This window comes from Rattus norvegicus, chromosome 1 (genome assembly GCF_021556685.1).
Source record: "Rattus norvegicus strain SHRSP/BbbUtx chromosome 1, alternate assembly SHRSP_T2T, whole genome shotgun sequence".
In the NCBI taxonomy this organism is placed as follows: domain Eukaryota; kingdom Metazoa; phylum Chordata; class Mammalia; order Rodentia; family Muridae; genus Rattus; species Rattus norvegicus.
In genome coordinates this window covers 212297964-212313179 of record NC_141534.1, presented here as the reverse complement: position 1 = coordinate 212313179, position 15216 = coordinate 212297964, and the positions used below count along the sequence as shown (strand labels likewise).

Genomic DNA, 15216 nt, shown 5'->3' with positions numbered 1-15216 from the left:
GACAGAGGATGCTTCCTTCTGTATCTGTCTTGTCCACACCCAAGTCTTGGCTCTCTCTTCTTCAAGCCTGACTAAAAACAACAGCAACAAACCCAAAATAATGTTGGAAGAAGAATGGGGCAGTCACTCTTTCTTACCAATCCTCCTTACTAACGCCAGTGCTCTAGAACGCAAGGTGAGGGTTGTCGAGGGAAAGCCAGCTGCCCACAGGCACCGCTTACAACTCATAGCCCTCTGGATCTATACAGCACAAACCTTTCGGTGCTGCAAACCCTTAACGTATTTTCCCATTCGTTCTAACTTGAACACAAGTGGAGACAGGGAACAGGTTGGGTGTGTTTCTGTCTTGCAAATAACAATTCTGAAGACTCGAGATGGGAGGTGAGCAGCCCAAGGTCACAGGGTGATTCAGCTAGACAGTCTGAGAGAGAACTCAGGCTGTTTATTTTTTTCAAGAGCTTTAAAGGGGTTTGTGGAGACTGGGAAAATGGCTAAGTCAATACTTGCCACACAAACATGAGGGACTGAGTCCAGATCTCCAATACCCATAGAAAGCCAGATGTGATGACACATGTCTATAATCCCAGGGCTGGAGAGCTGGGAGAGGGCCACACATGAGTCCCTGGAGCACACTGACCATCAAATCTTGCTAAATTTGTGAATCTCAGGCTTGTGAGCTGCTCCGTTGAAAAATAAAATAAAATAAAATAAAATAAAATAAAATAAAATAAAATAAAATAAAATAAAATGAGGTGGGGGCTGGAGAGACGACTTGGCTTTTAAGAGCATATGGGAAGGATCGGAATTCAATTTCCAGAACCCAAGGTGGGTGGCTCATAACCTCTTGTAACTTCAGCTCCAGGCCCACCTTCTGGCCTCCGTGGGTACCTACCTGCACACATGTGCATATCCATACATTCAGACATACACACATGCGCACGCATGCACAGGAAAAGGAATCTCAGGGCTGGAGAGATGGCTCAGAGGTTAAGAGCATTTGCTTCTAGAAGACCAAGTTCCATTCCCTGCGCCTGTGTCAGGCAGCTCACAGCTACTACAAATCTAGCTCTGGGGAATCAGAGCCTCTTCTGGCTTCCACAGACCTACATACAAATTACACACATATGCACACACAAGTGACACACACAGACACACACTTATATCTATAGACACAGACAGACACATATAGAAACATGTACATACTTAAATAAAATAAATCTTAAAAATAATTTTAAAATGAGGTGAATGATGCCAGAGGAGGGCACTCAAACTGACCTTTGGCTTCCACATGTATGAGCACACATGTACATGTGTCCCCAACCCCTAGACACCCATGTGCACATACATGAACGTGTACACAGGGCATACATAACCCTCCCTCCATACAGAGACTTTTCACAGTATCACACAGATAGAGTCTTTCCTGTAGAAAGCCTCAGGGATCTACCAGGGGGGGTTCTCTCCAGGAAGAACTCGGCGGGGGGTGGGGCTGGGTGGGAAGGAGTGGGGAGGGTAATGTTCTTCGCACTCTATTATCTCCTAAATATTTCGATTTTGCCAAGTGCATTTTTTATATTACCAACTCAAAAATGTAGGAATGATACTTGAAAGTCGTGAGAAGTAGCTGCGGGTGGCAGGTAGTCACCTGTTGAAGTGGCACAATCTGCGGCCCTTCTCCATCAATCTCCCGAGGAAATTGGGTTTCCTGAGGAGGAGGAGTAATAGGCGTGGCTTGCCTTGGCAGGCATTCAGGAAGTGCTCCTTCCAAGCAGGCTGTGCAGCGGCTGTGCAGCTGTGTGTGTGTGGTGGGGACCATGAGGACCTTGCTGCTAGCTAGTCCTGGGCCTGGTACCCATCTGCAATCTCACCAAATCCTTCCTGGCAAACCTCAGAGAGGGTGGAGAGAAGATCCACCTTGCTTCCCCTCATCCATACCCAGGGCTCTGCTCATTCCCAAGTCACCTCAGATCCATCTCCTGTGCTATCCCCTCCTCCGCCAGTGTGCACAGTTCATGCTCGGCCTAGACGACAGGGCAGTCCCCTCACTGACCTCCATTCATTCCTCTGCTTGTCTCATGGTCAGGTCACATGGGCTCCAGTTCCTCTCCACTAAGTATGGTGCTGACTCCCCAAAACCCATGGCTCCTAGGCTGTCAGCCTCTGTGCATTCCTTGTTCCCTACCGCCTCACATGCTCAGCCTACTCCAATCTCTTTGCAGTTGCTGTATCCCGTCTGGATGGCTGGCTCCCTCTCAGACCCTGGGAGTCACCACCAGTTTGTCCTTAAGGACATTTTCTCTGGCCTCACGCAGCTTACTCTGTGGCTCAAGGGCTGCTGGTGTGCTCTGTGGCGCTGACTGACCACCCAGGGCAAATCTCCACTCTGACTGTTATCTTCACTAATAAGGCCACCATCTACATGAGATTAAAGACTGTTTCTCTTGTTGACCTCAAAATCTGTGTGTGTGTGTGTGTGTGCATGTTTACATGTGTATGCATGTATATGCATGTTTACATGTGTAGGTGAATATGCATGTGTATACATGAACGTGGGGGCTCAAAGCTGACACTGGATACTTTCCTCAACTATTCTCTGCTTTCATTATTAATGCAGGGTCTCTCGCTGAGCCCAGAGTCCTCCAGTTCCAGCAAATCTAACCAAACAGTTTGCCCTAGGGCAGAGTGCCTCAACTGTGGGTTTCAAGGATCCAACGACCCTTTCACAGGGGTTGCCTAAGGCCATCAGGAAACACAGATATTTGCATTACAATTCACAACAGTAGCAACATTATAGATATAAAGGAGCAATGAAAATAATTTTATGGTTGGGGGTCACTACAACATGAGGGACTGTATTAAAGGGTCGCAGCCTTAGGAAGGTTGAGAACTGCTGCTCTAGGGAATCCCATCTCTGCTCCTGAGTGTAGGCTTACAAGCAACTATGGCGCCTGTTGAGCTCTCTATGCGGGTTCTGGGGATCAGAACTCCAGTCTTCACACTGCATGGCAAGTGCTTTATCCACTGGGTCATTAAGCCAGGTATGTCCTCATGACCATATGATCTTTTAACTCACAGAATAAGGAAGTCTTGGTAGCTACTGGTTAAACTGATGGAGAGATGTGTGGGGTAGACAAAAAGAATGGACGTGGGTGGGAGGATGATGACTAGTTACTGTTAGATGGAGTTATGGTTAGATAGAGTTATGGTTAGATGGATGGATAAAGGGAGGGATAGAGGCAATGGATAAATGAATGGATGGGTTGGGGGAAGGGTAGATAAAGGGATAGATAGCTAGATAGGTGGGTGGATGAATGGGTGGGTGGACTGATGGATGGACAGGTAGAAGGATAGATGATGACTGAATGGATGTTTAGATAGATAGGGGGTTGAAAGAATGGAAAGGTAAAAAGAAGAGACAGATGGAAAAGAAGATAAATGAATGGACAGACAGATGGATACAGGGGTGTATATATGAATGGGTAGATTGGTAGATGAGAAAACAGGTCATTAGACTGATGGATGGGTGGGTGGGGAGATAGAGACAGAGGGATGCATGAGTACTGAGTAGAAGAATAGATGTGTGCTATGTATGTATGTATGTATGTATGTATGTATGTATGTATGTATGTGTGTATGTGTGTATGTGTGTATGTGTGTATGTGTGTATGCAGGCATGCATGTATTATGTATTATGTGTGTATGTAAATATGTATGTATGTATTCATGTGAGTATGTGTGTATGTATGTGTATGTATGCATGCATGTTTGTATCTATGTATGTATGTGTATAGACGAATACCTGAGTGGATGGGTGGTAGAAAAAAAAGGGTGGATGAATAGAGCCTGTTCAGCATACAGCAACCACTGAGGTTCCTCTGCCCACCCAGGTAGCTCCTCCTGGTGCTCCCTGCTGATGAGGCGGGGACCCAATTAATGAGGAATGAGGACTTGCAGCTGTCACCTCATGTTAAGATGTGCTTTTAACACTGACCCTCAGGAACCTGCAAAGCCTTGTATAGTGGTGGCCCCAGGACCTCTGCTGTCTGATTCTGAGTGCTGTATCTATTTCTAAATCCCTCTCATGTTCCCCTTGCAGATAGAAGAGAATCCTAAGGCAAGATCAGGTGGAGCAACTGGGCACACATGCTAATGCAGGGGTTTGTTTCAACTGCTGACCTCTTTGGCACTGAGCCTCTGGGCTAACTTGACACACCAAGGGGTAGGAAGGGGAGAAAGCTCTCAACTGATTTGGAAAATGTCTCCATTGAGCCTTACTTCCCACTGCATTGTCTTTAATTACATTAGCATCTGCAGCAAGACGGCCTCAGCTGTTGGCGTTGGCGCTTGCACAGACCACAGTCACGCCACCCCGAGTGCCTAATTGGCCAGTGGGGTGGTGCGACTCCTGGGTCTCCCTGCGCTTTTGGTCCTTTCTAATGAGCTGGTGAGTGGAGCGCTAAACTGCAGATGCCCATCCCCCAGGAAGGTTGCTGCTTGCTCAGTCAGATGAGAGATGGGCATCTCCAATGTCCCCTCCAGGGAGACATGGCCAATGGGGTTCTTATGGTGTGTGAGACCATTCTGTCTCTCCACCCATGAATACCTGGTTCTACCTGCCTTGCAGGTCCCTGCCACGGTCAAAGCTGACTCCCTTCCTAATCCCTGCATCTGTATGAGCAAACTTGATGGTCTTTTGTCAGTCACAGGTGCAGTGTTTTCCCTCCCAATGGTGCTCTGGGCAGCAAAAATTTGATATTCATCAAGACTCCGCCTCACAGGCCTGACCCTAGGCCATTGAGAGCAGAAGCATCTTGACCTCAGGTGATCCCAGGCTCAACCTCACACACAAGTGTAAATGCATTGAAAGCTTAGGATTCACCCCACCACTTGGCCTCTTCTTCAGTCTCCATGTTTTTTCTACCACACTGACAGTGGCCTTGTTTTACTAGGTTGTTGAGGATGTGACCAAGGCAATGGTGGCTGGTGCTGGTGAGATGGACAGGTAAACAGGGCAGATGCAACTCTTGTTTGCTTTAACTGAAATGGCAGTCAAGGGAGGCCCACAGCTTGTCCAACCCTTCACCATGGGAGAGCTAGGCTGACCCCTAACTATTAGTCTAGGTTCTTCTATACTCTGCTTAGAAGCTGCTGGTTGGCCCCAGTTTGGCCCTAATCCCCAGACATACTCCATCAAAAGCACAGCCTGAGAGTAGCCATTGCTTGGAGCTTTCCACCTTTGGTTCTCCCCACCCCCATCCACAGGGACTATTGTTCCCTTCCTGGATAGTCCTTCAAGTAGCCATGGTGACAGCTTTTACCAGACCTCCCTGGGACTTAGAGCCCACTGGTTCTGCCTGGACCTTCCTTGTTAGATGGACATATGGGCTACTACTATTACAGACTATGGCCACCTGTTAAGGTCCATCCTGGCCAGGTTTCCCAGTGCTGCTCGAGCAAGGCTTCTGTGAGAAGAGTCCATCTTGAACCCTGTGGCAGTCATATCATGGGAAACACACAGCTTTCCACAAACTCCCAACCCTATGAGCCTAGAATGTTTGCCTCCTTGGGGTCCTGGTCATCAAGGAGAGCAAGATTTCCTGAACAAAACTCCAGCCGGGAGGAGGTAGCACAAGGGCGTGGACACACAGGTCAGGTGTAAACCCGTCAGGAGGGCCTAAATACCTGTTGGAGGATGGCCAGCACTCGGCCTCAGGCCCCACAATGCCAGCCCCTTTCGCATCCCTATTGCTTTCTCTCAATGATGCCATCCTTCCCTCCTCCTCAAAGCATGTTGCCCTCTCTCTGGGGCTTCCTCCACAGGCACTGTCTGTGACAGGTTCTCTTGAAGAGTATGATGCCACAACCCCAGCAGAGGTGGCACACAGATAACAAAGCACAGAAAGCACTGTCCCTCTCCCCAGGCGCGCAGGAGCACCTGAGGCCGGATTGAAGCCCGTCTTACCTGGCAGCATCAAAGCTGTCATAGGAGCCCACTGTGTAATGCCGAAAGAGCTTCTTGCTGCGGTCCGCACGGGTTTCTGCAGAGGGAAGAGAGACAGACACCAATCAGCAAAGCCTTATCCCAGGCCTTGCACGAGCAAAGGGCTGGATCTCCCATTTTGGCCCCAGACAGGGTGACATCCCTCTACATAGGGTCATGCATGGGAGATGAGGCTGATTTGGGGGTCAAAATGTGGGTGGGGATGCTGTGAATCCTGTGCCCATTCACGGCATGGAGGGGGAAATGAGGCTCTGCAGAGCAGGGGGGCCATAAGCCTTCTGGTCATAACAGTGACAGCCACCTGGTATGGAACCTGCTAGACCTGCTAGCCCAAAGGATGCTACCCAGGCTGGCAGGCCTCTGGACATCTCAGGAACCTCCAATGATGGCTTTATCCCAGAGAGACATGATCAGGATTAATATCCTGATGACGGTTGCTTTCCTCAAAAAAAAAAAAAAAAAAAAAAAGCTAAACTAAGCACACACATGATTAACGCTTCTAATTAAGCCTCCCTTTCCTGACTCAGCAGATTCAGACGAAAGATCGGTGGGAAATGATATGACTGTTGTAATTAGATTAGCAGATGGCAACGGGGCTGAGGGGGGACTGTGAGGACGCATATGCTGGAAGCACTACAGCACGCAGAGAGCTTCAAGGTATTTCCCCTCACAGACAAGCCTCCCTGACTGCGTCCTTCTGGGGTCCTATGGAACTTTGGGAGAAATGACGCAAATGAAGAAAAGTCTGAGCTCTGAGAGTCAGGTGAACCTCAGTTCAGTCTCTCCTCTCATTCCAAGGTCAAGGTGATTATTTTTTTTAACTCTTCCCTACCAATGCAGGTTATTGAGAGAGGCCCTGGGTCTTTACGTGATAAGAGGCCGAGACAGAGCACCCCACTTCTCACAGAGTGAGGAGCCCCCTCCCGGGGTGGAAGGAGGCATACCTGAGGTGGGAGCTAGACTTGCATTTCCCAGTACCCTGGCACATGATTAGTTCTCTTCAAAGACGGGGCTTTGCCGTGGCCCTCTCCTTTCCCTGTCTGTCAGCTCAAGACTTCCAATGCCTCCCTCAGCCACGACAAAGCCACCTCTCTCCCCACTGACACTCACAGAGTGCTTCTGTATACCGGGCCCTACTGTGAGCACCCCTGGTTTTCCCAGTCAAATGCCACCATGGAAACCCAGTGAGGGTCACACATATGAAGCTCTGCCTCTTCACTGGGCTAGTGCCATCCTTGAAGCCAGTCCAGACTGTGGGTCCCCTTCACAGGGGCAGTCTTACTTAAGTGAAAGTTGAAGGCATCTTGGTAGTTTAAATGTCAGGCTGTGTGCTTTACATCGCTAACCGGCCACTCCTTGGTCTACTATTGAAGGCGCCCGGCATGAAGGCCACCGGTAAACATGTGCCAACAATTGCCAGAACTGTCCCCTTACAATGCAAGTGGAAAGCAATGTCATTTGCAAACAAAACAAGCAGCTTCAGCTTTAGAAAATGTACCCTCTTGGATAGTAAACCGATGGCTCAAAGCTAGCTGTCAGGAATAAAATCTGTCACTCAGACCTAACATTTCCCATAGATATGGCCAGCCTAGCATCGCCTGCAAGAGTCTCAACTGAGTAATTGTCCTTATGGTTGGTCTGTGAAGATGTCTACAAGGGATTGTCCTGATTGTCTTGATTGGTGCAGGAGGGCGTCAGCATTTCCTGGGCAGGTGGTCCTTGTCTGTCTAAGAAAGCTGAACACTACCTGAGAGGAGCAGGCAGGCAGGTTCCCCCAGGGTTTCTGCTGCATGGCCTTAGCTGAGAATGAGTTCTTTGGTCAGAGGTCTCGTGAGCAGGCCTGGCTCTAGGGCTCTGCCTTGAGTTCCTGCCCTGATTTCCCTCAAGAATGGACTTGTTCCTGGAAGTTTAAAATAATCCCTTCCCACCTCAGATGATTTGGGTAATAGTTTTACTGCAGCAACTGAATTCGACCAGAACGTGTGATGGATACAAAGAAAGGGCACGGAGTGGCAAGATGCTAGACTGCAGACGGTAGACAGTGAAAGTCATCCTCTGTTTATGCCTGTCACTCCCATGCTGTCACCATCTGTACTGTAACAGCCCTGTCCCTCTCCTGAATAACCTGTGGGCATCTGTTCACAGGGAGGGCAGGGACGACAGGGTACATTTGATCTGATCGATGGCATCACCGAAACCAACTTGCATGCCTGCCCCATGTCACTCAGGCACCCTCGACAGTGCCGTCCTTCCCTCCATAGGCTGACTCAGGGACCTATATCCTGGGCTGTCTTCGGGGCTCCAGGATGGGGCCTTACCTTGTTTCACTGAATCATCCTCCTTACTTATGGTTTGGGGCCCTCATGAACTAATAAGTGGCTTACTAAGGATGAAAAAAAGAGACTTTAACTGGCAGCTTGCCCAGGCTTACCACTTGATAGCCTGTGCCACGTGTGGGTAAGGCAGAAGTCCCTAGCAGTAGGAAGGGTGTGCACCAGACACAGCCCTTGACCTTAGACTTCTGGTTCCACAAGTGGAAGGACTTTGTCCCCTAAACATCACTGAGTCTATGTGATCAGTTCTGGCCATGGCTACCCTGTTCTTCACGACTTGCCAAACAAACCAAAGGCTCCATCACGCAAGGAGCAAATAACTCCAGTCCAGGGCACTGGAGTGAGAACGTGTGGACAAGGAACACCAGCCGGGCTGGGGACGATCCAGCTAAGCTGTGCATACCTGCCTCACACTTCACACCTACAGAAAAGGTGACCAGATGTGGCCCTGCTGGTCTCCTGACCCTGTGAGGCATTACTGGGTGCAAGGCTTTAAACCTAAGACCAGGTATTAGAAAAAGAACAGGGGAGCAGGTGACCAGGACCTCAGGGGTGGGTGAAGGAACCCATGTTCTTTCTATGACAGGATGAGGTCCCCAGGGATCAGATCAGATGGAGGGAAACATGGAGGTCTGACTTCCCTTGGGACATCCATGCTCAGGACACGCATGCGCCAGGGCTAGGAAAGGTCAGTAAGATATGAAGCAGTCACCCACCAAAGGACCTGAGGATAGCTCATTAGTAGTATTGCTCTGAGTTGCTCTGGCTGCCTCTATCCCATGGGGCTGTCCTGTACTGGTTGTCTAGGAAACCAGTGGGTGCTCAGAGTGGGCAGGGCCTCAGCAGGGCCAGAGGGCACAGGGCCAAGAACAGAGAAGCAAATGTGTAGTAGAATGCATGTACACATACATGTTCAAGTGTGTATGTGTGCCTATGTACCTGTTCATGCGTGCCTATGTACATGTTCATGTATTTCTGTGTACATGTTTATGCATGCCACAGTACATATGAATGTGTATATACATATCCACGTGTGTGGGAGACCTTGACTGTACAGGCTCATGGTGACTGTATTATGTAAGGGTGTGCATTACATTCATATGAGCATGTGTGCGAGTACATATGAGTATACATGCAGCACATGATTGTGTGACAAAGCATGTATGTGCAGGTCCATGTGAGTGTATATACACATGCATATGTGAAAGTACATGTATTCATGTGTATGTCTTTACACCCTTGATTGTATACATGTGCACATAAATGTATGTATGTGCATGTAGGTAAGAAAGGAATGTGTACACAAGGTGCGTGTGTGGGTGTGTATTTGAACATGTGAGCATAGGTAAATGTGTACATGTGTGTATGTGAACATACATGTGGATAAGCATCATCACCACCATCATCTTTATCACCACCACCATCATCACCACCACCACCACCACCACCATCACCAACATCATCACCACCACCATCACCACCACCACCACCATCTGTTGGGGTAACCATTTTCTCATTGTGTGAAGATGTGTCTCTGTATTTTCAATGGTTAATTCTGCACCAGCAGAGAGCTAGGTGCTGGCAGGATCCTGGAATTGTTATTTCTAAAGCCCATTACCAGCCTCATATTTTGTGTTTGTTCTTCCTCATTAGCCTAGAGGCAATCTAGAATTGTATCTGATTGGCTATAATAAAGACCTGATGGCCAATAGCGGGCAGGAAGTGGAGGATGAAACTTGAGAGAGAGAGAGAGAGAGAGAGAGAGAGAGAGAGAGAGAGAGAGAGAGAGACTGAGAAAAGAAATGAGCTATGGTATATTTGCCAGTGGACACAGAGGAGAGTGGATAGAGTAGAGTGGTGCCCTGAGAAGTTGAGCTAGTAGTCACATGATGGGACGTAGTGCCAGGATTCATCAGGATAAGCACGAGAGCTGGCTGGGAGACTGCCTTGGCTAAAAGGCCTAAGCTTTAAAATATTAAAAAGCCTCTGTGTCATTATTTATACTGCTGGCGGATGCGAAAGTCCCACTACAATCATCCTGAAGTCTTCCCCTTCACTGTAGCAGAGCTGTTAAGCTGCACTCTGCTGACAAGATGCTTTACGGGTGATCCACGTCATCACTGGTCGACCACCTGCTCCTGTCCTCACATAGCACCCAGCAGGCAGCCCATTTCCTGTCTCCACCTTACAGGAGCAGCAGTGTATGGTGTTTAGGGGCAAGGTGGACTTCAAAGTTTGGCTCTGTCACCAACTGGCTGTGCGTTGCCTTCTCACTTGTGATGTGGGGACAGCACCAGCCCTGCTCACACAGAGGCACCTGATTGGTTGGAGGTGAGGCCAGCTGGGCACATAGCACATGGGAAGTGTGTGTCATGCTGTCTACAGCTATCACATGTCAGTCACACCTTGGGTTCAAAGCTTCTGCTTTCCCAGACCTTCTGAAGTCTCATAGCTCATGAGAGGCAGCATAGGCCTCCAATCCAGTTATCTAAACACAAATGGCCAACTGTGGATATGCCCTCACCCCAGCTTCCATTTTGAGCAGGGATAGATAGATGGGCTGTATAGTTCTTGGGACTCTTTCCACACTGAGACAGAGCTGCCTTATGTTATATCCAGTGTTTATCCTTCCCTGGCTCTACACTATATACTGTATGCTGACCCCTTCTGAAACCCCTAGGGTGCACAGGTTATAAGTAAGAAACTCCAGAACAGGCAGGGGGAGCAGGAGGCCTGAGGCCCACGACAGACAATGGCCAGGACAGATCAACCCCACTTGGTTCCTCAGGGAAGCACCAGCTCATTTGAACCTGACACATTGCCCCCCAGGCTGTGGCTATTCCACCACTTCTATCTGCTTGCTAAAGAGGCAGGAGGCCCTGCTGTCTATCCTCAGGAGACCCAGGAGAGGTCTGTTCTGGGCACTAGTAGTTGACATAGGTCCCTAACGAGACCACTCCTGTGACCTCATCTGGTGCAAGGTTCTCACCCCCTGCTGTGATTCCCACTTCTGAGACCTCCAAGGGTGGCATACTCTGTGAGATGACATACAGGCAGGACAGCACAAGACTCAGAGAGGGGCAGTGAAAGAGACAGACAGATAGAACACAATTGGAGCTCCAGACAGTTCTTATTTCTAACATAGAAACGCACTTAGTGTCATTTCTGCACCGATGTAACTTAGCCTCCTCTTGCTGACTGCACGAGAGCTCAGACAGCACATGTATGTACCAGCGTGTTTACTGGTGCATCAATGGTAAAGGACGGGACCTCGAGGGAGCAGCCAGCTGTGGGATGTCACTGTCATAGAGTCTGTGCCCACATCTCCTCACTGGAGAGTTGGTATTTTCTCTTTACCTTATGGGGTTCCTTATGTGGTGTCTCAGATGCCAGGGCATACCCCCAACCTGTGAGAATATTCAGATGTGGTCCAAGTTGGTCTAAGCATCATGCCAGTCTCTGACTCCACCAGTCCTATCTGTGACCATCAGCCTGTGTGGGGGATGTAGCCTTTCTCTCAGACATTCTGCCGCCTGGACGCTGGGTAAACTTCCTCCATATGAGGGAGGGGCAGTGAGTATTGGGAGAAGGCACAGGGCTCTGCTACGGAGGCCCTGGACCATGGCCTGGAATGTCATGGGAACCACTGTCATATGCTTTTTGTATTTCTCACCTGCATGTGTGCTCACGTCTCATTCCTCAGCTCTCTGATCCAACAGACTTCTTTCTAATCGTATCAAAATGTTATTTATGTGCATGCCACATGTATGCAGGAGCCAGAGGAGGCCAGAAGACACTGGATCCCCTGTGACTGGAGTCCATAGTTTTGAGCCACTGGACTTGGGTTCTGGGACTCAAACATGGGACCTCTGAAAGAGTATCAAGTGCTCTTAACTATTGAGCCATCTCTCTAGGCTTTGGTGGACCTCAGACATTAGTATCAGCCAATGTCAAAGCCATTGTAGCATTCCATGACATGAGCAACACCCCAAGAGCATTGTGGGACAGTTGGTCCTTGAGCACAGAGCCCACATTAGGGCCATCACTGCTTTCTATCCAGGGACTCCAAGGAACCAGTGTGCATATGGCACAGACGTGTGGCAAGAGTGGGAACTGTCTTTGCTGCTCCTTGCTCTTCCCACTGAGGGCTGCTTGTCGAACAGCATCACCCAGGGAAGGCTGGCTGTGACAGACATGTGCGGCCTTTTCAGTTGCACGAGGCAGGCTATTTCTCCACTTGGGCTCCACTTGTACAGCTACGTCTCTGTCAGAAGCACCAGGAGTCCTGACAGATGTGTATAGCAGAGGCCTGATAACAAGACACAGGCGGAGAGGGGATCTCATCAGGATGAACCCCAAACTCTCCAGGAGCAAACAGCCTAGTAGAGGAAAGGATTTGTCCTGACACAAGAACGAACCTGAGTTGGGGCTCCCAGCACTCATATACTGGCCGGCGCGGCCACACATGCCTGTAACCCTAGCAGTGATGGGGAAGAGACAGGTAGAGTCTTGAGATTGATTGACCAACCAGCCTAGCAGAAAATGGAGAGCTCCAGGGTTCAGTGAGAGACCTTATCTCACATCAGGAAGGTGGAGAATGATAGAGGATACTCAGTGTTTTCTTTGGCTTCCATGTGCGCACACATGGGTGAGTGCGCACACACACATATATATATAGCTGGGTGTTCCACACACTAAATGTAGGACACATGCCTTTGACTAAAAAGAAGGTCCCTTTGTGGACGATAAAGGGGCAGACAAGCCAGCCAATCAAGAGAGAACTGTGACTTCCCTTACTGTATAGAAAATTCTACAGGTTTCGATAAGACCTAGTTCACCGCTAGGCCTGCTTTCTCACCCAGCATCAGAGTTCTTCACACAGTGGCTGCCCTGAAATATCTGCAGCATCTGAGTCCAGCCCTCATTATCATCCTGGTCCAGGTGATCACCATTCCTGACTTGGACTCATGAAGTAGCTTCCTGTTTCCTGGTTTCCTGGTGATGTGTTCCACCTATCCAACCATGGTCCCTAGTGACTTTGAAGGAATGTGAATCCAGTGACGCCATCAGCCCTGCGCATCCCTGCACCTTCGTCCCCACCAGGGTCCCTTGCTCTTCGCTCCTAGAAGATGAGCTGATTTGCATCTCAGGGCCTTTCCTTTCGTTAGAGTCTTCTCTCCCCAGTTCTGATTTCACTGTGCCAACAGATTCCTGGCTCCTATGACAACCTGGCCACGTGGGCACCCGGGATCTCTGGTAAATGAGTGAACGTTGGAAAATTGGTACCTCCATCTGCTTGGTCTGGCTGTGATGGGCTTAAGGCTCTACAGAGAATGCTAAGTTAGTGCCTCCCAGAGGCTGCTAGCATAGAGCAAAGAGCTCATCTGCACTGGGGAACCCCCAGTTCCAGCCCTGGACAAGGCAGTGACCAGGAGGAATCTTCTCAAAGGGCCTCTGGGTGTTCCTGCCTCACCTAGAGAACAGGATGCCCTGTTAACGGATGCCCTGGGTGGGTGCTCCCTCATGACATATATCCCAGGTTAATTGGGGATCTCCTTTTCCCAGGAGGCAGCTATGAGCCCTCCCCACAAGCCAGCGTTTAAGCTGATAATGCCCTAAAAATGCCACTCTGAGAAATCTACATGGAAAAGGGGGGATTTCTGGAAATTCTATTTCATACACCCCTTGGGATGTGTGGAAGGCAGCGACAGATTTCATGACAGCCTCCGATTTCAGCAGCTAAAATAGCCCTTATGCAAAGCAACCAGGAGGAGGTGCCTGCAACTTGGCAAGGAATCCAGGGTGGGGCATCCTGGGAGACTCTGTGGCTTCCCATCCCAGAGTGCCTTTCTGGAAAAGGGAATGAGAAGAGGGACTTTCTCCAAGACCAGCATGGGTACCCTGAGAGACCAGAAGAATGTAAAGCCCTTCAAGCTACAGACGTTCCCTGAGGTAACCCCCTCCCTTGGGAGGTCAGTGGACAGATAGACATAAAGCATATAAAACAGCACCTCCATCCTCCCCTTCCTCCCCCTCCCTTCGCCTCCTCTTTCTTTTTTATTGCATGAATGGGGATGGATTCCAAGGTCTCACACATTTAGATGAACCTTCCGTTACTGAGCCATGCCCTTGCCCTTGAGACAGATAAGACAAACCTGAGCCTCAGTTCTTCCCTGGCCTTCTGATTAAAGCAGGAAAGGTCCTCTCAGGAGCCTCAGTGTCCCCATCTACAATGTGGTCTACAGCAGCGCTCACAATATAGGGATACAGAGAGAACAGGGTAGAGAAATTTCTACACACATCCTTCCCTAGCCCTGATCAAAGATGCTGGTCAGGCCCTTTGGCCACTGCTGCTTGTCTGATGCCCACTTTTGTGTGTCTGGCTTACATACAAGAGGAATTTATGCCCCATATGATACCCTGCTTGCTGCTGCCTGAGCTGAGAGGGCACTATATCATCCAAGTCAACTGGATATCATCCGAGGACCCTAAAACAAGACACCTTCTGCTCCTGGACATCCTGCTCAGCTGGGGACCCATCACTGGATGGACTGGGGTCATATACAGTGACAGAGTGCACGAGACTCTTGGCAGTGATGATAAAGCCACACTGTCTCAGTTCCTGGGAGGACCCACTTGTCCCTGGGTTCTACTCAGAGTGACCAATCTGAGAGGCCCAAGTTGTGTCCCGCAGACTGGAGCACATTTTGTTTCTTAGCCATCTCTCATCCATCTTCCCTTCCAGCCAGTGTCACTGCAGGTAGACACACTCTAGGATGAGTCAGGCTCTGCTTGCTGGACCATGCACCCCATAGTGCTGCCGATTGGATTGTTCTGGACATGACATGACTTTGAATACCCTTGTCCCTTGTCCACAGCTGC

The 15216-nt window shown here is 49.4% G+C and overlaps 1 protein-coding gene across 11 annotated transcripts in view; it reads right to left on the bottom strand.

Annotated features, from left to right (window-relative positions):
* The window catches only part of Shank2 (SH3 and multiple ankyrin repeat domains 2), a 443362-nt gene that overhangs the window by 158645 nt on the left and 269501 nt on the right, over positions 1–15216 (bottom strand). For all 11 annotated transcript variants that reach the window (XM_087605433.1, XM_087605682.1, XM_087605374.1 and 8 more), the window contains 1 exon segment: positions 5963–6038. In XM_087605433.1, coding sequence (XP_087461559.1) covers positions 5963–6038 — 76 coding nt within the window.